General features: G+C 39.4%; 1 protein-coding gene and 1 pseudogene across 1 annotated transcript in view; both read right to left on the reverse strand.

The window, feature by feature from the left end:
• LOC126236852 (uncharacterized) overlaps positions 1–25,427 on the reverse strand; it is a 746,554-nt gene that overhangs the window by 30,589 nt on the left and 690,538 nt on the right. Inside the window, exon 4 of the mRNA XM_049946461.1 lies at positions 8,405–8,494. Coding sequence (XP_049802418.1) covers positions 8,405–8,453 — 49 coding nt within the window. The 5' untranslated portion in view covers positions 8,454–8,494. The remainder of the gene's footprint in view (positions 1–8,404; positions 8,495–25,427) is intronic.
• LOC126238174 (5S ribosomal RNA) lies at positions 9,112–9,229 on the reverse strand (annotated as a pseudogene).

Genomic DNA, 25,427 nt, shown 5'->3' on the forward strand with positions numbered 1-25,427 from the left:
TCATTTGTATTTTGCCAACAAAGTGGGTTTGTCTTTTTCGTGGAGTGATCATATGTGTAGCATCAAATTGAATTCCCGTCCACTTGCTTTACAATAGAGAAGGGTGTTGTGATTAACCAATAGAAATAATAACTGGCCCATTGCTTACATTTTAAGCGTACATAACCACAAAAACCAGTTCAGTTTCATGGAGTGATGATATGTATACCATCAAACTTAATTCCCATCTGCTTACTTTATAATAAACAAGTGCATTGTGATCAGCTACCAGAAATGGTGATTGGCGCAATCTTTGCATTTTAAGCGTACAGTCATGGCTTCTCTCCGTATGGACTAGAATAATTTTAAAACATTACGTGTTACAAGTATATGACTATTGAGTCATCAGCACATATTTTATAGTAACAAACACTTGCAGTATGAATATTCAAATTCTTTAAGAAAATCGTACTTCAAAGTTATTTATAAAAATGTCAGCCAAGGTCCGCAACAGACAGCTACCCACAGCCAAACGACCCTCTCGTGCATAAATTTCTCCTTACAAAATAAAACATTTATTGGGCACGGTCAACAATAACAGTTTCCTGGGTTCCCAATATTAACTCAAAGATCTCAGTTTTTTGTGTATTTGTATGCACATTACCTGTATCAAATGAGATAATGAGATGGGATTAGTATACCACTGTCCAGTATACACAGAGCTTTCATTCCTTGTGCTACATCTTGTCAGTTACGAACTTAACATCGTTTTTGATACCTGTAGTATTCTTTAAGCAGTCCATCTAGGTTTTTACCTAAATTATATGCAGGGCTGTTTAGGAATTAACAGTGGTCTAATTCGGAACACACTCTACATATTTTTGATAAGACCCTACGTTTTGGAGTGCTCAGATTCATACCAATACATTCTCTAGGCTCCTTATCAAGAGAATGAAATTACAATACTTGAGCTTTTTCTTAAAACATCTGGGAGGACTTTACTTAGTGTATTAATCTTGCTTTACCAAGAAAACTGTACTATCTTAGCTTTTTAAACTATTTCCTTCCTAATTAAAAAATCTTGTTGCCTTATCTGTCTGTGAACTGATTGTCTGATTTGTTCTCAGTTTCTCCTTGATGTTTTAATGATTCTGAAATCCTAAGTATTTGTTGGTAATTATTTTTGCATCTACCTACACGCTGTTCTATTAACTTTATTTGTAATTCCATTTTCTTCTACTGTGCAGCAATCCAACTTTCCAAGGAGAAAAATATGCACAACAGCATTCATTGGTTCACGTATTTGTAAATAATCTGTGAGTAATTTTTTATTTTTATTTTTAATATTTAAGCTAAGAAATTGTTACTATAAAAGAGACAATGATGGCTGAGTACCCTTGTTGAAGGCTCTATGACTGAAATAGAATCAATGCATTATGATCTGAATAGTGTCAATCAAAAAATGCAATTTACCAAAACCATTAATTTCCTTGACTTAAAAATTGTTAATACCAGCAACAGATTCAAGATAGGAATTTTCCAGAAACTATCAACTACTGACTGTTTAATTAATAACAGATCTAGTCATCAAAGTAAACATTAAAATGCTTCCTACAACAATGAAGTACACTGGTACACCAGTCGTCCACTGAACAGTGAAGAGACTGAGACAGAACTGCAAATTTTGCAGTCAACAATGGCTATATGCCAGATATAGTCACAATATTATATGAAAAGAAATTTAGTGATAATATGGCATTGATATTGTGGAAATTACCCCAATAAGAGTCGACAGACAAGTGAATAAGTACACATTTTTTAGCCTTCCATACGTAGGCACTGCATCAAACAAAACTGCTAAAACATTTGATAGAACAAATGCCTGAGTAGGTTTCTACACCAATAAAAACTTAGGCAACATCCTTAGTCACAGAATAAATAAAACCAGCGCTATGAGAAGATCCACTCTCTACAAGATTATATATGACACATGTGACGTGTAGTATATTGAAAAGATTTTGTGCTCTTCTCGCCATAGGTTTAAAGAACTTGTTTTGAAACAGAGAGATGTATTTCAGCATTCACAAAGTTATTACAGGAGAATAACCACCATGTGAAAGAGGGTGATGTGACTTTTTGCTTGTGCATATACTACATGAAAACAAGAATATGAATATGTTAGAGGAAATGGAAATACATACCTGTGTGATTAACTCTCTGCATGATCTACTAAATAATCAACTAGAACAGCATCCTTATACATCATTAGAGAAGTGTTAATTTATCATCTTTTTATCTTTAATAGAATCATATATCTTTTAGGACACTATAAAGATTTTTCACCAGCCAAAAGATTTAAAACTAAAAGTATTGGTAGGGTATGTCGTGAGTGTATATAAATATTTTTATATGCTGCAGTTTTCTATACTATGGCGCTATATTAGGACCATATTAATGTAAAATTTAATATATGTTGACAATTTATGGTGACAGCCAATTTTCTTTTGTTTTAGCTACTGGGCTACAAACATTGACCCTGTTGTAATGCCAGGTTCACATTATTTGCTTAGCGATACCACCAAACCATGCCTGTATGCCTGAATTAAGAATTCAGTACTAGTATACTATCCCCACAATTCAAGCATATGTCTCATAGGACCTATCTATTTCTACTAACTTTTAATATTTAGAAACTGTCAAATAATTTTAATACATTTTATTATTTATTATTTGTAAATTCAATTTATTAAAATGATATCTCAAGACAGTGCATAAAACCTATCATATTTGCTTCAGATGTATCCATGGTCTCATTAGTACAACAACATTAATATAAAATTAGAGAATTTTTATGTAATACTTCTGTATATGGTTATGTACATCATGCAGCCTGTTAATATACCAACTTCAGAACATTCCTCCCTTTCCCCCTTCCACCCTCCCTCCTTCACTCCACTTTCATCTCTGAGTATCTCCTTCATAAGGCTTTTTCCAGTAAGTTTTGATAGATTTTCTTATATTATTACTTACAAAATGAGTGTGTAGGTATTTTAGTTTAAGAATGTATATAATGCTCATATATGTTTCAGATCTCCAATTGATGGTATTATTAAGACCACAATAATGTGAAGCTGAATGGTATTACTACAGTATATGTTTATGTATATACGAGGGGATACTGAAAATGAACCGGATTCATTTTTTTATTTATTTTCAAACTGTTTACAAAACAACCCTATCCCTATCAGAAACTCGCCATTAAAGCTAATACATTTGTCTTACTGGTGCTTCCACTAATTGAAACATTTTCTGTAGTCATCTTTAGAAATAGCTGGAGCTTCTCCCTCATTTTTTCTTGACATCTTCAATGTCGTCAAATCGGTGTCCTTCCATGACCCTTTCCATGTGTGGAAATAAAAAAAAGTCGCACAGAGCCAGGTCAGGCAAGTAATATGTGGGGCAGCGGAACCACGCCATTTTTAGCCAAAAACTGTGTAACAAAGATGGCTTTGCGTGCTGGTGCATTGTCGTGGTGGAAGAACCAGTCCCCTGTCTGGCACAAATCGTGCCTTTTTTGACGATCACTGTTGCGCAATCTTCATAAAACTTCCAAATAAAATATTTGATTCACAAGCTCTCAAATATTTTCAATGTTTCTATGATTTGGGTACTTGATGGTCGTTAAGAACGAGGTTTGTCATCAATCGACATACCGCCATTTTTACATCGAGAAAATCAGCTATACACTTGATTTTTTACCATAGTGTCATTCTTGTACGCTGTTTTCAGCACTAAAACAGTTTCAGTAGCATTTTTACCTAGCATAAAACAAAATTTCACAGCTGCACATTGTTCACTTAAACTTCCCATCATGAAAAGCGAAACAAGAACAAAAAAGCACTAGCAAAAACAGTCACTACACATGAACAGAACAGGTGAGGTCGGCAACACAGGAGGCACTGAACTGGCAATAAGTTCGCTATACTACACCTAGTGGCAGAAATGCGTACTACACAAGCTGTGCCCCCAACAATGTCACTTTTTTGTGGTGCACCTCCTTATAACGTAAAATATCAGTGTTCCGTCCTTCCTGCTTCACTTGTTCCCCTTCCAGTCTCCCTTCCTCCTTCACCAACTCCAACCCTATAACACCCCCAATTTTCTTCTACTTTAACTTCAGGGCTACAAACACCCATTAATTATATTGTCTAAGTATTGACACCAATGAAACTGTGAATGTATTCATGAATTTAGATGAGCCATATAGGTTATGTCAGTACCAACGTAGTGTCTCCACACTATAAGCGTACACTGATCAGCCACAACTTTATGACCACCAACCTAGAACCGATGTAAAACTGCCCAGGCGATAGCAGCGTCACCTGTTGAGGAATGTCTGCTAGTCAGACACACACACGATGCATGTAGTATCATTGAGCATGCTTTCCGTGTGTAGAATGGTGCAGGCACACAATCCATCTGAGTTTTACTGAAGGTAGATTGTGATGGTTCACATGCTCGACATGACGATTTCGGAAAGTGCGCAGCCTGTGTGGTGTTAAAGGAGTATTGTAGCGAGTGTCATCAACAACTGGTGAACCCAATGTGAAACAACATCGAGACACAATTGGGTTAGGCGGCCATCTTCATTAAAAGGATCGTACGTCGTAGTCTGGTCAGACTGGTAAAACAAGACAGGCTCGGAATTGTGACAGAATTAACATGAGACTTTAATGCTGCGAAGAGTACAAGTGTGCGTGAACACACAGAGCACTGAACACACCTAACAAAGAGCCTCCACAGCCGACGACACAAGCATGTGCCAATGTTAACACTGCAACATCGGCATCTATGAATTAAATGGATATGTAACCACCCGCTATGGATAATAGCAAAGCATTGCATGGTCTGATGAATCCCTTTTCCATTATGAAGACGGCAGGGCACAAATTCACCATCTACTAGGGGTACAACTCCTTGACACCCGTACTGCAGGACACGTTATTGTGGGTCCACTGGATCTTGGGCAAGACACCATGATGGCCAAGGATTATTGTGCACTGGTTACAGACACATACACCTCTTCATAACGATCATGTTTCCTGATGGCAGTAGCATTTTCAACAAGATAATCCGCCGTGTCACAAGGCCAGGAGAGTAGCTGAGTGGTCCGAGGAATGTAGTGGCGATGTGCTGGTCTGCCAACTCGAAGGTCTGAACCCGATTGAACAAATCTGCGACATGATTCAATGTAGCATCAGAGCTCATCCCCTCCCTCTCTGGAATTTATGCGAAGTAGGTGATTTGCATGTGCAGCTACAGTACCACGTCTCTTCAGTAACCTACTAAGGCCTCATGGCTTCTATGTCACGACACCTTGCCGCTGTTATTCGTGCCAAAGTGGACATACCAGCTATTCGGTAGGTGGTCTTAATCCAATAATTTACCTAATTTTTAATCTTTAATAAGTTTCTAACAGTTTTTGCTAAATATTCTTCTTTTATTAACAGCTTTCTGTTATGACAGTTTCTTGTCTGTTTGATACAAATTCTGAAATTATTTTGAACTAACTTCCTTATGACCTAGAGACTTGAAACACTCAAAATATCTTAAAACTGCAAGACAGTGCAATATTAACTCTCTTTCTTGTATGGAAGTGTAGCCAAGGGTACTTCACTTTTATATCTGTCTGACTGCACTCATCAAATTTTGCAACTGACTTCAAATTAACTTCTCAATAAGCTAGAGTCTTCAGACTATCAATATAGTTCAGAACAGGATGACAATAGAATAGTAATTTGCTTCATGTCTGGTGTGTGGCAGGGGTTATTTTGTTCTTCTGTCTTTTTTCTGTTTGATAGAAATTTCGTAACTGATTTAAAAATAATGAGCTGGAGACTTGGAACTACCTACATAGCTCAAAATTTGATAACGATGCATGACTGATTCGTTTCATTCTCTGCTGTTTCTCGGAGGATATTTCGTTTTTCTTTCCTGCTTTTTTTTTTTTAGGAAATGCATAGAATATATAACTGAAGGATGAATATTTTCCCTTATAATAATACCTATCATATACATGCCATGTTTTCCGTTATAAGTGTTACAAGTATTTTCGTAGCTATTACAAATCTGCATCATGAATTTTCAGAAATATGTGTATGCTATTAGGAACCTATATGGGGCTGGGAGAAATTAGTTTACATTATACATTTTACTTCATTTTAAAAACATGTTATTTTATAGTTAAATAATTATTATTTGTACAACATATATTTTATTTTAAGAACGCATTTTTTTGAGTTATCAGTCGTCTGACAGCTCTGATGCAGCTCACCACGAATTCCTCTGCTGTGCCAACATCTTCAACTCTAAGTAGCACTCTTAACCTTCCTCCTCAGTTATTTGCCATGTGTATTCCAGTCTCTGTCTACCTCTTCAGTTCTTACCCTCTACAGCTCCCTCTAGTACTACAGTAGTTATTCCCTCATGTCTTAACTGATGTCCTACCATCCTGTCATTCCTTCTTGTCAATATTTTCCATGTATTCGTTCCCTCACCTATTCTGTGGAGAACCTCCTCCTTCCTTACCTTTCAGTCCCCCTAATTTTCAACATTATTCTATAGTACCACATCTCAGATGCTTTGAGTCTCTTCTGTCTAGTTTTCCCACAGTCCATGACACTTCCATACAAAACTGTGTTCCATATGTATATATTCAGAAATTTCTTCCTCAAATTAAGACCTATGTTTGATACTGTAGACCTATCTTTGCTAGTAGTGCCTTTTCTCAAGCGTTAGTCTGCTTTTGACGTCCTCCTTCCTACATCCATCGTGGGTTATTTTACGGCCTAGGTTGCAGAATACCTTAGCTTCATCTAATGTGTCTTCACCAGTCCTAATGTTTAGTTCCTCACTGTTCTCATTTCTGCTGATGTACGTAGAATCTACTATGTGTACTTCTAATCTTCTCATGATGTAATTAGTAAGACAACATTAATATAAAATTAATTAGTTTCTAGTAATACTGCAGTACATGATAATGTATGTAGTGTAACATGCCAGTGTACCATTTTCGTTCCTTCCTAGCCTTCCCCATTCCACCTTCTCTCCTCCACCTCCACCTCCATCTCCTACTCCACCCACACCCTTATCCACTGCCCTTTTATCCCCCACCCCATCCACCTTTCCACCGTCCCTCTTCAGTACAATCATGTTTTAAATAATATATTATAAACACTGTCTTCTTTCTGGGAATGCGTAAGGAACATCATTAAGTGTGTTCTGCACTCAGGGTTTTGCAGGTGTGTTGGTTTCTGAGTTTTGTGGTGCTTCTTGTCATTCGCAAGAGTCTTGTGAAGAGTCGCGTGTATGCATTTCCTTTATGCATATCATCTGGATTGAGTAGACTGCGATCTTATGGCATTGCATCTATGTGATTTCTTTCAGTATCACGTTTTGTAACATATCTTAAAATGGTCATATTTACATTCTGAGAACGGAGTTTTGTATTCTTCCGTTGTAAGCATTTAGTATGTGCATGTATTATAAGTGCATGTTAAACACTATGAAAAACCAATAGTCTCGTTTTGCTTTCCCAGTACTGCCTTGGGAAATCCAAAGATTATATGATTCAAACTATGATACAACTTCATAACGATTTGTAAAGTTTTTTTGACAAATGTTAATGTTAGTTCATGTGTGGACATGATGCATGCAGGTCAAGCACTGTGTCAGCTGTCATATATGCAATACGGTATGTTAAGGTTCGTTTGCCGTGCACACTATCAGCCGAATTACGTATTTTGATCTGTGTTCATATCCTGTAATATGATGACTGACTTATAAGTACACATATGTTATTTCGACGACGACATGTCATCTTATCATGTTGGGCATCTTGTGGTATGTAAGTGATGTTCTCAACATTAGGCCATATTTTGTATGATATGTACTTTTTATTGTTTTTCAGTTCATTGTGTTCTTGATAATGGCGACAAATCCGACATAACGATTCTGTGAAATAACTGAATAGTAGTACAGAGAGAAAAATCCATACAAAAGTTTGTACATGATTGTGGTCCCCAACGAAGGAAAGAGAAAAGAAGAGACATGACAGAAAATATTTCAGGTAGCCTATGGCAAGCAAATCGTGAAAGCAACATTTTTAGTCTGTTTGCATGAGAAAATGAATTAAGGAATGTACTAAGACTGACGTTTATGATGGAAATAAGTTTTGAATACAATGGAAATGAAGTCTGATAATTGGGGACTAGAGCTTCAAGGTGCAACAGTTTCTATTTCCGTGAGTGTTTACTTTTCAGACAGCTGCTGAAGTACTGTGACACGTTAATTTGACAATTGGAAAGAACGATAGAGAGCAGCAGTTGGCAGCAGCAGTAGCAGTGGCATGCAGAGGTTGGCAGACCTGTGAGGGTGAGCAGCAGGACGAGCCCCGTGGCGCACACCCGCCGCATCCCGCCGCGCCGGCTACCTCCTCATCGCCGCCGCGCCGCACCTACAAAACACACGTTACATCACCACTGAACATGCTACTCAGTAATTCTGATGTCACTTCTTTTGTGCTGCCTTATAGAATATTATTAAAATGGTACAAGGATCCTCCTGTTACCTTCATTGGAGAAAAGTGAATACTTGCTACAGCCACCAAGAGACATTAGACTCGTAATCTTCAGTGAGTACTCTCCGTATATAAAGATTGGTTCATTCACGCAGAATTAAATTTTCTATTGATAAGTGGATGAGATTGTGTGATTGTTGAACAAGTCTCATGTTATTGCAATTCTGCTCTTTGAGTAGTCGTCTATTGAATCATGTCAGTTTCTTCCTGCTGGTGGATTATGTAACTGTACCACAGACTTTATGTGAATAAAATTCTGTTACATACTAAAACCAACTAAAATAAACTCTGTACGAACAGGCCTTGGAAGGCCCAAAGGTACAGACTAATCGCCATTACTTCCTCGCCCATAGGTGTCACTGGATGTGGATATGGAGGGGCACGTAGTCAGCACACCGCTCTGCTGACCATATGTCGGTTTACGAGACCAGAGCCGCTACTTCTCAATCAAGTAGCTCCTCAGTTTGCCTCACAAGGGATGAGTGCACCCCGCTTGCCAACAGCGCTCGGCAGACCGGATGGTCACCCATCCAAGTGCTATCCCAACCCGACAGCGCTTGACTTCAGCGATCTGATGGGAACCGGTGTTACCACTGCGGCCAGGCCGTTGGCCTGTTACATACTATAAATATAAGTTTAATTGCAAAGTAACAGACGTGAGAAATAAATTTTTTTACCAATGTCGTTTCTCTCCTCATGGTCAGTTTTTATACTTCTCTGATACTGGCCTCCATACCATCTTAGCAGCTGTATACAGGTAATACTCCTAAAATCCTTCACAACTGTTTCATGTATTTCAATTTGTATATGAGATGAATGACGTGGATGTAATAGTATTCTGTTTCCAATGGGACGCTTAGTATCGATGAGTCCGCTTCCATCTCACCAGTGGGGTGTTTGATTTAAGCGAGTCTCCTAGCTTCTCACATATGAGGTGTTTGATTCTGGTGAGCATTCATGGCTGCTGTGCCTGTCATTATCACTGCATGGGCGTCTCATGTTATAACAATAGTTGTGGTTTTGTATTCTGCCAGTAGTTGCTTAGCGGCCAGCGCGAGAGTTATAGTGACTGGAGAACACACGCCGAAATCAGTCGCCCTGATCGCAGGGTTCGATGACGACCACCTGAATCCGATGGTCTTCAGACTCACTATAATGCACCCCATAGGGAACAGAAAAATGCATTACCATACACGTTTATTGTTTGACATAAATGTCAATGAATTGCATATTACAGGTATTTGTACTGTACAATCACATCTGCAACACTATAGCAAAGTTTGAACATCAGTATCAACCTTTGCAGTATATAGGTCTACATTTACATTGTAAACGAAATGTAGATTCGAATGCATCGGTTTCTATTTCCAAAAACAAGCACACTTGACATTTGTTGATTACATCGCTATCTACTGTGAATGGGAAAATATGGTTAGAATTAACCGTATGTGTTTTATGTTGTAGGATCCGAATATACGATAAAATGGGGGTTTACCTTTGAAAATACAAAGTAGACCCCTACTAAGCAGGAGGTATGTAGAGGGGGTGGCAAGTAGCAGCACAGACAGATATCCCCTTTGCTAATATTAAGTTTTCACCTAGAGCATATTTTCCTTCAATGCATCATATTCGAGATTTTTAATTGTCTCAAGATATATATATAATTGTCTCAAGTAACACATACACTACTGGCCATTAAAATTACTACACCACGAATATGACGTGCTACAGACGCGAAATTTAACCGGCAGGAAGAAGATGCTGTGATATACAGATGATTAGATTCTCAGAGCATTCACACAAGGTTGGCGCCGGTGACAACACCTACAACGTGCTGACATGAGAATAGTTTCCAACCGATTTCTCATACACAAACAGCAGCTGACCGGCGTTGTCTGGTGAAACGTTGTTGTGATGCCTCGTGTAAGGAGGAGAAATGCGTACCATCACGTGTCCGACTTTGATAAAGGTCGGCTTGTAGCCTTCACGATTGCGGTTTATCGTATAGCGACATTATTGCTCGTGTTTGTCGAAATCCAATGACTGTTAGCGGAATATGGAATCTGTGGGTTCAGGAGGGTAATACGGAACGCCGTGCTGGATCCCAATGGCCTAGTATCACTAGCAGTTGACATGACAGGCATCTTCTCCGCATGGCTGTAACGGATCGTGCAGCCACGTCTCGATCCCTGAGCCAACAGATGGGGACGTTTGCAAGACAACAACCATCTGCACGAACAGTTCAACGACGTTTGCAGCAGCATGGACTATCAGCTCGGAGACCATGGCTGCTATTACCCTTGACGCTGCTTCGCAGAGAGGAGCGAGCGCCTGCGATGGTGTACTCAACGACGAACCTTCGTGCACGAATGGCAAAACGTCATTTCTTCGGATGAATCCAGGTTCTGTTTACAGCATCATCATGGTCGCATCCGTGTTTGGCGACATCACGGTGAATGCACATTGGAAGCGTGTATTTGTCATCGCAATACTGGCGTATCACCCGGTGTGACGGTATGGGGTGCCACTGGTTACACGTCTCGGTCACCTCTTGTTCGCATTGATGGCACTTTGAACAGTGGACGTTACATTTCAGATGTGTTACGACCCGTGGCTCTAGCCTTCATTCGACCGCTGAGAAACCCTACATTTCAGTAGGATAATGCACGACCGCATGTTTCAGGTTCTGTACGGGCCTTTCTGGATACAGAAAATGTTCGACTGCTGCCCTGGCCAGCACGTTCTCCAGATCTCTCACCAATTGAAAACGTCTGGTCAATGGTGGCCGAACAACTGGCTCGTCACAATACGCCAGTCACCACTCTTGATGAACTGTGGTATCGTGTTGAAACTGCATGGGCACCTGTACCTGTACAGGCCGTCCAAGCTCTGTTTGCCTCAAAGCCCAAGCGTATCAAGGCCGTTATTACTGCTAGAAGTGGTTGTTCTAGGTACTGATTTCTCAGGATCTATGCACCCAAATTGCGTGAAAATGTAATCACAAGTCACTTATAGTAAAATATATTTGTCTAATGAATACCCGTTTATCATCTGCATTTCCACTTGGTGTAGCAATTTTAATGGCCAGTAGTGTACGTATATATACCACGCTTAAGAAGTTCGTGAAACCACTACTTGAAATAGTATATTTTCGTCTTTGTCTTAGTTTTGTAAAATTTGTAGTCACAATGTGCACATAGTTGTATACCTATGTACTAAACAGGAACAGTAATAATAGGCCGTTTTCAAAAAACGATGTTAACTGATGAAGCAGCTGAAGACGAAACCTTAGAAATCGAAATGAAGCATGTATTTGTGCCTGAAGGCGTTCTGTTTCCTTTCATTCTATATTCTCCCTCTATTCATTACCTTCACATAGCCTTTTCTCCTTATGACACGTTCTGTGTTATGTGACCTATCTGACAGGTCATCTACGACTTTTCCAGAAAGGCAGAGTCATCAGCAAATTTAGGGTCTGACATATATTTTCTTCTCTCTTCTTCCTCACTTGCTTTCACTTACACCATATATTGTATACGTGTATTTAACCAGTAGTGAACCATGAAGCCACAGCTACATCATTAAGCCCATACAGCCCCCTGAATAGAATACACTGTCTGTTGTCGACAGTAATAACATCTTAAATTATGTAATAATGAGAACATTTACAATGAGGACATGAACTATCAGCGTCAGGATTATGATGAAATTTTTTTAATCAACAACAGTTTATTCAAACATAAAGTAATGCGAAATCTGCCTTGTTGTGCAAGACTAACTTTTAGTAAGACAAGTCGCTACCATTTATCTTCATCTGGAAATATTCCTTTCTCGACACCTACTGAAACTCTCTACATTCTCCAATCAAGGCGGAACGGAGATGTTTGCCACGTTTGGTATGTGCACAGTCCTCCTATCAGCTTCATAACCTCTGTGGTCCTTCAGCCCAAAATTACATTCGACGGACAGCCCACACTCGCAATGAGATGTATGATGCTTTTAGACACACATGTGAAATCTACCGAACTTTGTAGGTCTAACAGAAGCATCAGTGAACAGTTACAGCCACGGACAGCGTAACATGACTGCTGACCAACATCACAAAATGGACGCTAACTGGTGTCTTAGAAGGCATAGAAATGGAACGGCAAAACAAAAAGAAAAGAAAGATTACGACTGATCATCCTGCTGACAACAAGGCCGTTAAAGATGGACCAAATACTGGCAGGGAAAGGAGTTAGAAGGCTAGTCGACAGAAACATTCAGAGGAACTATCCTGAAATTTAATTCATCGGTTTTTGGAAAATATAGGAAACAGGCTGGGCCGGATAGGATTTCAACCATTTAAGTTTTGATCAAATGTATTACACATTTATCCGTAAAGATATTGTGACTGGCGTTCTGTATTACAAAATAATGATAGTCATTTCACATTGTAAACTGTGTGAATATCAGGTAACTCATGAAGAAGTTTGATGAATAATGGACTTCAGTGGTTTCCAGTTGATATCGAACATGTTTGCCACTGTTGACACAGTAACCGCAGGTTCGAATCCTGCCTCGGGCATGGATGTGTGTGATGTCCTTAGGTAAGTTAGGTTTACGTAGTTCTAAGTGTAGAGGACTGATGACCTCAGATGTTAAGTCCCATGGTGCTTAGAGGCATTTGAACCATTTGAACAGTAACCGCGCATTGACAAATATCCACAAAGAAATGAACACACCGGAAGACGGTTATTACCCGCGACATAACTAATATATTCTTATTTTAATTCAAAATATTTCCGTAAAATTTTAAATAAGCTTTGCTGAAAAGTTATTTAACTTCTGAGTTATGAAGGTTCCGTTACGATAGTTACATTGCACTAAGAAGTCTGTACGAAAAATTGTGTCTTGCCTGTGAAAGAATATTGTTTGGAGAAGATGCAAAATATGTCACAAATAAACTATCGTTAATGTTAATTCATAGTCCTAAATAAGCACTTCACATTTCGTTCCTGTGTGGCTGAAAGTGAAGTTGGAAATTTGTACAGTTAATTTTATTGGATAGTTGTCCTTTTTTGAAGACGTAAGGCTTATCTGTTTTAGCTTGCAATGTAGCTCCGTAAATTATATGTACCTTGCTTTCGAACTTGAAGCCTCAGTACATCAACCATAGTACTGTACACAAGAAATAAATGAAGAGATTGATGGAAACGGTTGACTTAAACGGATTATTTGTAGAACGTACCCGGGTCTTCCTGGTGTATCGAAACCGGATTGCTGAACTCTACTGTCAATTGCTGTGGATTTTTATATCCGTTAGCTTTTCGGTTTGTACAGTACTGTCTAAGGAAAGGTCAGAGAGCTTCGATAGAAGCTGAGACTTTCACTATTTTCTATCAGTCATGGATATGAATCAAGTAGTGTGTTGGGCATGAACTGAAAGTGACAGGTCATTGTTCTGAGAACATGTATTGTAATTTAGCAAATAAATTCTTGTGTCATGCAGAATGGTACTTCAAAGTGTATTAACAATCAACAACGGAGACCTATGTGCTGAATACTTTTAAGGCGGTCATTCATAACATAACAATCTTAGCTAAATGTCTTTCAGTAAATGCAGTTATACGTCTGTTTTATAAGAGTCGCCAGTGATCGCCTGAGAAGGCTGAAGCAACTTGAAAAATTTATGATTTCTTAGTATTTATTGCAGCAGGCCAAGACTGTCATCGTCACATCCCCTACATTTTAGTGGATCGTTCACCATTCCTAAATTATGTTCTTAATTTTTAAAGTAAACATCAGCAACACAAGCATTACTTGTAAAAGAGATATGAGCACTTTAAGTTGTGGACAATTAAATCAAAGTTCCTTTATTTCTCATAGAAACTGATGTTGATGAGTAGGGTATGACTACAGTCCTTTCTTCGGAAACAAGCCAAAATACACTCCTGGAAATGGAAAAAAGAACACATTGACACCGGTGTGTCAGACCCACCATACTTGCTCCGGACACTGCGAGAGGGCTGTACAAGCAATGATCACACGCACGGCACAGCGGACACACCAGGAACCGCGGTGTTGGCCGTCGAATGGCGCTAGCTGCGCAGCATTTGTGCACCGCCGCCGTCAGTGTCAGCCAGTTTGCCGTGGCATACGGAGCTCCATCGCAGTCTTTAACACTGGTAGCATGCCGCGACAGCGTGGACGTGAACCGTATGTGCAGTTGACGGACTTTGAGCGAGGGCGTATAGTGGGCATGCGGGAGGCCGGGTGGACGTACCGCCGAATTGCTCAACACGTGGGGCGTGAGGTCTCCACAGTACATCGATGTTGTCGCCAGTGGTCGGCGGAAGGTGCACGTGCCCGTCGACCTGGGACCGGACCGCAGCGACGCACGGATGCACGCCAAGACCGTAGGATCCTACGCAGTGCCGTAGGGGACCGCACCGCCACTTCCCAGCAAATTAGGGACACTGTTGCTCCTGGGGTATCGGCGAGGACCATTCGCAACCGTCTCCATGAAGCTGGGCTACGGTCCCGCACACCGTTAGGCCGTCTTCCGCTCACGCCCCAACATCGTGCAGCCCGCCTCCAGTGGTGTCGCGACAGGCGTGAATGGAGGGACGAATGGAGACGTGTCGTCTTCAGCGATGAGAGTCGCTTCTGCCTTGGTGCCAATGATGGTCGTATGCGTGTTTGGCGCCGTGCAGGTGAGCGCCACAATCAGGACTGCATACGACCGAGGCACACAGGGCCAACACCCGGCATCATGGTGTGGGGAGCGATCTCCTACACTGGCCGTACACCACTGGTGATCGTCGAGGGGACACTGAATAGTGCACGGTACATCCAAACCGTCATCGAACCCATCGTTCTACCATTAATAGACCGGCAAGGGAACTTGCTGTTCCAACAGGACAATGCACGTCCGCATGTATTGTAAGTAGGCTGTTTAGGTTGTTTTATTGGTAACGCCACCTCTGTATGAAAATCACTGGCTGTGCTGTGTGCAGCCTGTGGCCAGTTTGCATTGTTGTAATACTCGCCATTGTAGTGTTAGGCAGCTGGCTGCGAACAGCGCGTAGCGTTGGGCAGTTGGAGGTGAGCCGCCAGCAGTGGTGGATGTGGGGAGACAGATGGCGGAGTTTTGTAATTTGTCATGAACTGCTATATATATGATGATATCAAGGTAAATACATTCTTTGTTCTCTATTAATATCTTTCATTTGCTAACTATCCCTATCAGTAGTTAGTGCCTTCCATAGTTTGAATCTTTTATTTAGCTGGCAGTAGTGGCGCTCGCTGTAATGCAGTAGTGGGAGTAACCAAGATTTTTGTGAGGTAAGTGATTTGTGAGACGTATAGGTTAATGTTAGTCAGGGCCATTCTTTTGTAGGGATTTTTTTGAAAGTCAGATTGCGTTGCGCTATAAATATTGTGTGTCAGGTTAAGCACAGTCGTGTAAAATTGTTATAAGGGGACGTTTCATATGTCTACCCTTAGCCGAGGATACCTCACTGGAATCTTCTGATTTTTTTCCTTGTAGTTTGTGTGATTAGTGTAGCTTTTGATTATTGCTAGCGCGTAATTGTAGAGAGAATCTCCATTGTAGTTGTAGTTTTTCATTGTTGTATAGTAAAATAGTTGTGGCATGCATGTAGATTTGCACCAAGTATTTCGCAGCTGCAATTAACTAGATATTATTTTCAGTGTTATGTTAATGTGTTCTCTTATTTTTGCTCTTCAAATTGTGTTTTTCTGTGTTGCCGTGTGAAATACTGTGACAATAATGGCGTGTGAAAGACGTAACACTAGGCTCCCAAGTAAATTGAGAAATGACAGCGAAGACGAAAGCAGTGTGTTAGCGCCACCGTGTGATGAATTAACTAATATTCAAAGTAGTAATTTGGTAACTGTGCATAGGGAAATGGAGCGGGTGGCAAACAATGGTGTAGACAGCGAAACAATTAGAGAACAGGGAAGCATTATCGATCGATCGGTCGGCGACAGCTCGCCTCAGGAATCCGAAATGACAGGAAACAATCTCGGAAATGCTGTGTATTCAGGATTTGGGTCCTCACCGTTTTCTCAAATAAGTCAAGACACATTTTCTGCTTGTCAAAATGTGAATGTTGCCGGTGCAAATGCACTGCCGAAAAGCACTGAGGAACATGTTCCAGACACCAGTGCATTGTTATTACAATTAATACAGCAAATGGGACAAACACAGCAAAAGCTTCAAAAATTAGACACAATTGAACAAAATCAGAAACAAATGGAACAAAATCAGAGACAAACACAGCAACAGCTACAAAAGTTAGACTCATTGGAACAAACTCTTGAACAAACACGTGAAGATTTAACTACTGAGTTACATAACATTGAATCGAAATGTCAAAAAGCCTGTAATGACGTACAAACACAAATTTGTGAGCATTTTCAACCTATTTTTTCGCGGCATGCAAATGCATTACAGAATCACGAAGCAGCCATAAAAGAACTGCAAACTACTGTTCATGAAAATCATGAGACCTTGCAAGCTAAATTTGACTCAGTTGCATCTACCGATTCGGTTACGCAACTTGCAAAAACTCAGGAAAACTTAAAGGACACAGTAGATACTCTGAAACTTGGTTCAGAAAAACACACTGAGGAAATAAGTACACTATCGGATAAAGTAGCCGAACTTTCAGATCAGTTCACTAACTTATCTACAAAGGTAGATGATGATCTGAATGACACAACACCTGTAGCCTTCACTGACACTGAAGAGTATGAACAAATTAGAAAATTCAAACAAAATCAAAATCAAATCAATACACAGTACAAAAGAGAAATCCGGGAAGTGCAAGATCAGTTGGCACAAGTAGTACAAGAATTACGTATTTCAGAGGACACTCGCGCCCCAATACGGGAAGAGGGACTTGGAAATATGGAACAGCCACAAAATAAGAACACAGGGCATTTCGGAAGTTATGAAAGAAATTGGCAATGTGCACCGAATTTTGAGATGGAACGGCCGACACGACCTAACAATGACCGATATGCTACTCACCGACACGATGACTTTGACTATAAGCTGTTCATTACTACACGTAAATTCAAAACGTTTAAAAATTCTGCCAACGACATTCATCCACAAGCGTGGCTCCATCAATTCTCTCATTGTTTTCCCCCCAACTGGCCGTTAGAACACAGATTAGAATTTATGTGTGGCTATTTAGAGAATGAACCAGCTGTAAGAATGCGTTCGGTCATTCACGATTGTCACAGTGAAGGAGATTTTTATCATGCCTTCCTCTTAGCATATTGGTCTCAAGCCACACAAGACCGAGTAAAACATAGCATCATAATGATGAAACGTTTCGAACAATCTGAATTTTCCAGTATTATGAAATATTTTGAAGACATGTTACACAAGAATCAGTATCTTTCAAACCCATACAGCCCCTCAGAACTCATCCGCATTTGCTTAATCAAACTGCCTGAACATTTACGGCATATTATTTTAGCAGGACGTTGCAAAGACGACATTGAAGCTTTTCAGGGACTCTTACAAGAATTAGAAATTGACACTGACAATCGCGGAACGCGAGAACAGGAGCACAACAGTTACAGGTCACATCCGTCACATTTCCGTGATGACAGAAATAATAAATGGACACGACAAGGCTATTCTCACAACACAAATCGTGACCAAAACAGACACCACCCTTATGACAACCGCTGGCAGAATAATAGTTACAGAGAAATATCGCATTTCCGTAGTAATGAATATGACGGAGATAACCATAGAAACAGACAACATGGTAATCAGAACTATTATTATCAAGGGAGACAGAGTAATTTCAGACGCAACAGTTCAACGCACAGTTACGATTCAGGGAGAAATTCTCCACCACTTAATCGACAAGAAAGGAACCACAGAAACTACCGACATAACGACAGACGATATGATGGTAATGACAGACCTGAATTGCATCAGAACTGGCGGGATTTTAGGGGATACGGAATCACCTATCCCCGCAATGTTAATATATGCCTACTATAGGGAACATTTTCTCACAAACTACTGGAGACAGAGAGGTAAAAATTTTACTGTATGTGCATTCATATGTTACAACAATACTGAAACAACAGTTTATTGTCAAAGTATTTTCTTACAGAGATATTGTACATTTATTTTTAAGTAAATTTTTTCCATCGCTTTTTACTAGACTATCACCCCTAAGTCTTTTGTAAATCAAGTAATTAAAAAATCGTTGTTTCAGTATGTAATAGGGACCTATGTCACTACGTCATAAAAATTTCAGACTTCTAGGTTGACCAGTACCTGAGATAATGTTCCTAGATGAAGTAAAAAGTAAACTTACGGGAAACGGAGAAAGAAGATTAAAACATTCCTGATCCGTAGCTAATACCCCCTTCACAGTCTTCATAATCATCTTCAAGTCTTCTTTTGGCACCCCTCTGCACCTGTCTTGCTTTTTTCACTAATGTCTTGATTATATTATCAGCATGCCTTAGTCTGTGCTGATCTAAAAAGAACATAGCACGTACTGTACGGGAACCAACACACATACCCAACTTTTGAAGGACCTGGCATTTAGTTATATTTCCAAGATTGAAGGTTGCCACAGCATCATACACACCAAAATGTAGTGTATTAATTCCGACAAACACTGTTTTTGGGAGACGATGCCATATCACACTATTCAAGCACTCGTTGGGGTTCTGCGTTTTTCCGTGAAGACATTTCATCAGAAGACTTCTGTCAGCCAGATCTCTGAAAATGGGCTTTATTTCTGCCATGATGGCTGATGGTAGACTGTGGTGGTGAATGTATTTCTCTCCTGTTGTTAGTCCCCTATTGTATTTACACCAGCTGTTTTCACCTTTGGGGCACAAGAGCGATGAAAAATTTTCTTCACCCCAGCAACCTCCATGCCACCACTACTACCATAATAATTAGCAATACAGTCATCACTGTGTTCATTTTTCAGCCTGCCTGTGCACCTACAGTATTTAGACATTATTGCAACATCAATAACCGTGCCAGTATCAACACTAGTTGCTGTTACAACACCATTGTTGGAGGTGTGGCCCCTTTTCTGCCACGTGCCATCAAACGCCACTGTGAGGTCACGACTGCCGTCATTTTCTTCCACTGCTTCTTCCACAGCAACCTGCATTGACTTCTGTGCTACATCTTCAACTGCAGATCCTAGTACATAATTGTAAGCTTCAAACTTTGAAGGTGCACTTGGAAGATTTAGAACACCACATAGCATATCACCAGCTGCTTTGCCCTTACCAATTGCTCGCAATCCATAAACTAACCTAATATTTACACTATAAAGTTCAGTTTTCTTGTATCCATTATTTACAGTTACTGAAACCGAACTTGGAAACTTACAGCTGTATTTACAAACACTGCATATTAAATTAAACTGGGCAGCCAGGCCAACATGGGATTCTACTTTCAGAGACATTTTTTGCAGCACAAACTGTTTTCAAGAGCTTCACACAATATATTCGTATCAATGAGTTCAAAAACTTCATTCCCTCTATCAAGTAAATTATATTTCTCTTCCAAATCTCTTAGTTTTTTATGAGAAGCACTGTTTTCATTTGGTGTAAGTTCGTTCGGCAAATCAGTAATAAGTGGATTCACATTTTCCAACAGTGATGATGATGAACTGCTTTGCTTTGCTAATGAATCATTATTTCTTTTCTTTTGCCAGTTCACACGCTTTTTAAATACTTTTGCTTTAGCTCTAGGCATTTTCACTGCGAAAAATGAAGCACTAAATACGAAATAACTCAACAACAACTACTTTCTTATATCACACTGTTTACAAAACAGTCCCGCTACAAAGTCAAAGAGTAACTTGAGGAAACCAGAGAGAAACATTTTCGGGCAACTAGTGTATAAATAGTCGCTGGAAACCGGGATATTTGAATTCATGTCACTTTAAAGGTACTGCCAAAAAGTTCATGGTCAGCCACGAGAGACGTGTATAACTAAAGCGCAATACCCGATCTCACAAATATATAAAAATAAAATAGTTATAATTGTAGTAGAGCTATGTATGATACGTCATTTTAAAGAGGAAACATGGCAGAATATAATACGCCGATAAAAAAAATTCGATTTTTTAACCCAAAATCCGATTCCGTATCCCCTTAAACAGGGCAGGGCCCTCTCGTTACGGTGAATTTGTAGAAGTTAGGTCTCCAAATCCCAATAACGACGCGCGCCAACAAAGAGACAATAGGCAATGACTCATACCGCAGGCAGCCACAAAACGTTCATATGAGACTAACGACGCAGCTGCCGTAGCTAGTAATTACGTAAAAATGGAAGACATTAGGGACATCTTACTCCAAGAACACGACATAAAACATAGCAACATTGCATATCCTGTGATTCACATTACAGTAAATGACGTAAAATTTACGGCAGTACTTGACTCTGGCAGTCCCATTTCAGTAATTAGTGAAACAGCTTTTAGCAAATGCAACAAATCGAACGATTGCCCCACACTTCCGTTACGTAAGATTAAATTACAAGGTGCAATCTTTGGAAAAAGTGTAGATGTACGCCAACAAACCAACTTAGAATTCTTTTGCCAAAGCCACAGCTTCTCTATGAACTTTCTCATTGTTCCATTATTGTCGACGGAAATTATATTGGGAGTAGACTTTTTGAATGAATACAAAGCAATCTTAAGCTTCCACGATGCTGAAATAACCTTAGAAAAAGAAGGTAAGCCAATAGCTTTGAAATTTGAAGATTGGCTCTCAAACCATGACGAGGAAATTAATCGGCTTTACCTTCTGTTAGAGAGCAGTTCGGAATTTTCTACGGAACTAGACACTAACAATCACTCTGCAAGCACTGACAGGGATGATATCGACGGCATATTTGAAATTAATGAGTTAATTCAGAATAAAATTCAAACAATTGAGAATTGTAATGACACTGATAGGCAGGACCTTTTTGAGATTTTACAAGCACATTCCACAGTTTTTACTCACAAAACAGGAACAATCAAGGGATTTCAATACCAATTTCGTGTTCGTGAGCATACTAAATTTTGTGTTAGACCATACGTAATTCCAGCACATTATAGGGACCGTGTTAGAACAGAAATACAATCTATGCTTGACGGGGGCATTATTGAGCCTGCAGTAAGCTCATACAACAATCCATTACATGTTGTTGAGAAGAAAAATGGATCGATCAGGCTTGTCTTAGATTCGAGACAAATCAATACGATCATTATTCCTGAAACAGACAGGCCGCAAACGTTGGAAGAACTTCTTCAAAATTTTAATGGTGTAAAAGTGCTGTCTTCCATTGATCTCAGATCCAGCTTTTATCAGATCCAACTTCATCCAGAATGTAGAAAATACACAGCTTTCCTTTGTTTCGGCGTTTGTTATCAGTTTCGGAAACTTCCTTTTGGTTTGAACATTTCTTCAGCAGCATTCATTCGCGGGCTAAATTCCATATTACCTGAGTTCTTAAAACGTCACATCACCTTATATGTGGACGATATTCTAATAGCAGAAGCTTCATGGGAACAACATAATCGCATCCTCAACAGTTTGTTACGTATTTTTGCAGAATCTGGAATTACAGTTAACTTGGAAAAGTCTGAATTCGGTAGGTCAAAGGTGAGGTTTTTAGGACATATTATTTCTTCTGAAGGCATTCAGCCGGATCCTGAAAAGTTAGAAGCAATCAGAGCCATTCCAGTTCCATCCACAAAAAGACCGCAGTTTTCTAGGTCTCGTAAATTTTTACCGTCGTTTTCTGAATATGCAAATCCTTGTTACACCAAAACTTTGTTCTCTCACTGAAAAAAATACTATTTGGAACTGGGACGAACAAGCACAGTTGGAATTCAATTCTTTGAAAGAATCGCTACTTAACGCGCCAATACTAGCTCATCCAGATCTGTCACAAGATTTCTGCCTTAGCACGGATTCTTCTAAAGTCGGTCTTGGTGCCCATTTATTTCAAGAAGCCACAGAAAATGACACTACTGTTCAGAAAACCATTGCTTTTGCTAGCCGAGTGCTAACAAAATCTGAAAAAAATTATTCCGTTACTGAATTAGAAGCTTTAGCTATCGTTTGGGCGTTTAACAAATTCCGTTTCTTTCTTTCTGGTAAGCACGTAAAAGTATACAGTGATCATCGTGCATTACAATTTCTTACGTCTTCAAAATTAAATCATGACAGGTTAAAACGTTGGGCATTGTTTCTGCAAGAATTCCGCTTCACAATAGTCTACATTCCCGGCAAGGAGAACATTGTTGCGGACGCGCTGTCACGCGCACCGGCTGGGCTTGAGAAAAGTAACACAGAAGGCAACATTCAGAAAAATTTCAGTATTCTTTACATTCAGAAAGTCGCCTTTGAAAACTTCATCACCACATCTTTAAGGGACATTGCTCATGAACAAGATAAAGATCCGATTTGGAAAGACATCAAAAGTAAATGGCATGAAAAGACACACACTCAGATTCGGCATTATTATCTGGTTAGAAACAACATACTGTTCAAATGCTGCACTGTTGATGACAAGCTATGGGTACTTTGCATTCCTGACGATTTTGTTAATAAGCTCATTTGGTACATTCATTTCAGCTACGCACATTTTGGTCCACGAAAATGTTATCATATTCTTCGAACGACTTGTTATTTTAACAATATGGAAAAGAGAATTCGAAGAGTCTTGTCTATTTGTAAACTTTGTCAAAAGGCGAAACCATCTACTGTCTCACATCGTGCTCCGTTGTTTCCTATTATTCCTTCTAAATTAAAAGAATTTGCTGCAGTTGATCTATTGGGACCCATTGTCAGAACATCGAATGGATTTTCGTACGTTCTAGTCGCTGTTGAACTTACTTCCAAATTTGTTTCTTTCACTCCGTTACGTAAAGCCACTGGACGATCTGTATCCAACGCCTTTGTTAAAAATTTCTTACGTGAAGTTGGCCACGTTGCTAAAGTCATTTCAGATAACGGACCGCAATTCTGATCTGCTCTTTGGTCACGCATGCTTCGCAACCATAAAATCAAACCAGTTTTTATTTCATTGTACTCACCACATTGTAACCCCTCCGAACGGATTATGAAAGAAATCAATAAGCTTTGCAGACTTTATTGTCACAGAAAGCATCAGCATTGGGACAGATATTTACACTTATTTCAAAACGTGCTGAATGAAATGCCTCATGATTCCACTGCTTTACCACCTACTCTTGTACTGAAGAATGAAGAACCACCGAACAGAATCAGAGAGCTTGTATCTTTCCCGAATACACGTATACTTCGACACAAAGACATAATTGATTTGGCTCTTAAAAATATAAAATCTGCAGCAGACAAAAGGAGAAAACTACACGGTAAAGCAAATGCAAAGAAATTGTATATTGGTCAGAAAGTTCTCATTAAAGCTCATTCATTGTCACATAAGAAGAAACACTTGAGTCACAAATTCTTTCTAGTTTACAATGGACCTTACAGAATCCGACGTATACCGCATGATAATTGCGTTGAAGTTGAAACTCTGCGTAGTAGGAAGAGTAAAGGTTTACACCACATTTCACATGTAAAACCGTTTATTGAGAGATGATCTGCTTTTTAACTTAGTCTTTGCCATAAAATTTTTCACTTTACATTACTAGTATGCATGTCAGATTTAGAATCTGTTAACAAGCAACAATGTTTGAAGTTAAATATACAGTCAAGAACCAAGCAGAAATTACGAATGCATTGTTATAGTGAACAGACGACACAGTGTTATTGTGTGTGTACATTCTTGCTTGTTTGTTGCACGATTACGTAACGACTATAAGGCTCACATACTTAGAACATTTACCAGTACTGCTAATGAGATTTTCATGCAATATTTTGGTTTACTTAAAAAAAATTCTGGATTTAAAGTACTTTCTGTGAGATCCCAGAGGACACAGTGGTTAGTTTATGTGACAGCTAAACGATTTTATCACGACGCTACTAATGTGTGACACAATTCACCTTGTTGCTTTTGCGGTGTATCTGTTTTATATCTGCACAGTTTTTCTGAATTCTTCTGGAAAGTAAAACATGTTTTAGTAGTAACTTTTGTGGTATAGCAACAATGAGGCAGCCTTTTCTGTAGCACAACAATATGATACAGCACAGTACTTTCTTCATCACAACAATAAGCGTAATAACTAAGATATCTATACGCAAAGCATTTCACTTTTGTGTATCATCAGGTAAGTACATTGACTTCTGCAGAACTTAGCTTTCGGAGGACGATAACTACGAGACTTCCACAGAGATTATCTTACAACATGACGCACAGTTTAGCGCTACAGGACACGTATCCTCAGGGGGGTACATGTTTACTGTGTGTACCATGTGTTTGGCACGCACAAGGAGCCCTAGCTAATATGGTATTTGCTTATACAACTTTACACTTCGGTACCATATTTCTCTAACACAGAATTACACAGCTATCTGATTATTTACCTGAGAGAGACAAACATTTATTTTACTACATCAGTGACAGATGTTTACGTAATTACACAGTTGAATAACTTCATACGTATGAAATTGCATTTTGTCAGTACTTTGTGAACTGTTCATATTTTTTCAGAACCATTGTGATACTATGAGAGCTTTGAATGATATATTTGGTATGGGATCATGATTTTAAAGTACGTTTGAGGTAGATGACACTATTGAAATGAGCAGAGAATTTTTTTTAAAGTTTTGATATTATTGGAGGAAGCTACGACGATTTTGAGATTTGACTGAG

This window comes from Schistocerca nitens, chromosome 2 (genome assembly GCF_023898315.1).
Source record: "Schistocerca nitens isolate TAMUIC-IGC-003100 chromosome 2, iqSchNite1.1, whole genome shotgun sequence".
Taxonomy (NCBI): domain Eukaryota; kingdom Metazoa; phylum Arthropoda; class Insecta; order Orthoptera; family Acrididae; genus Schistocerca; species Schistocerca nitens.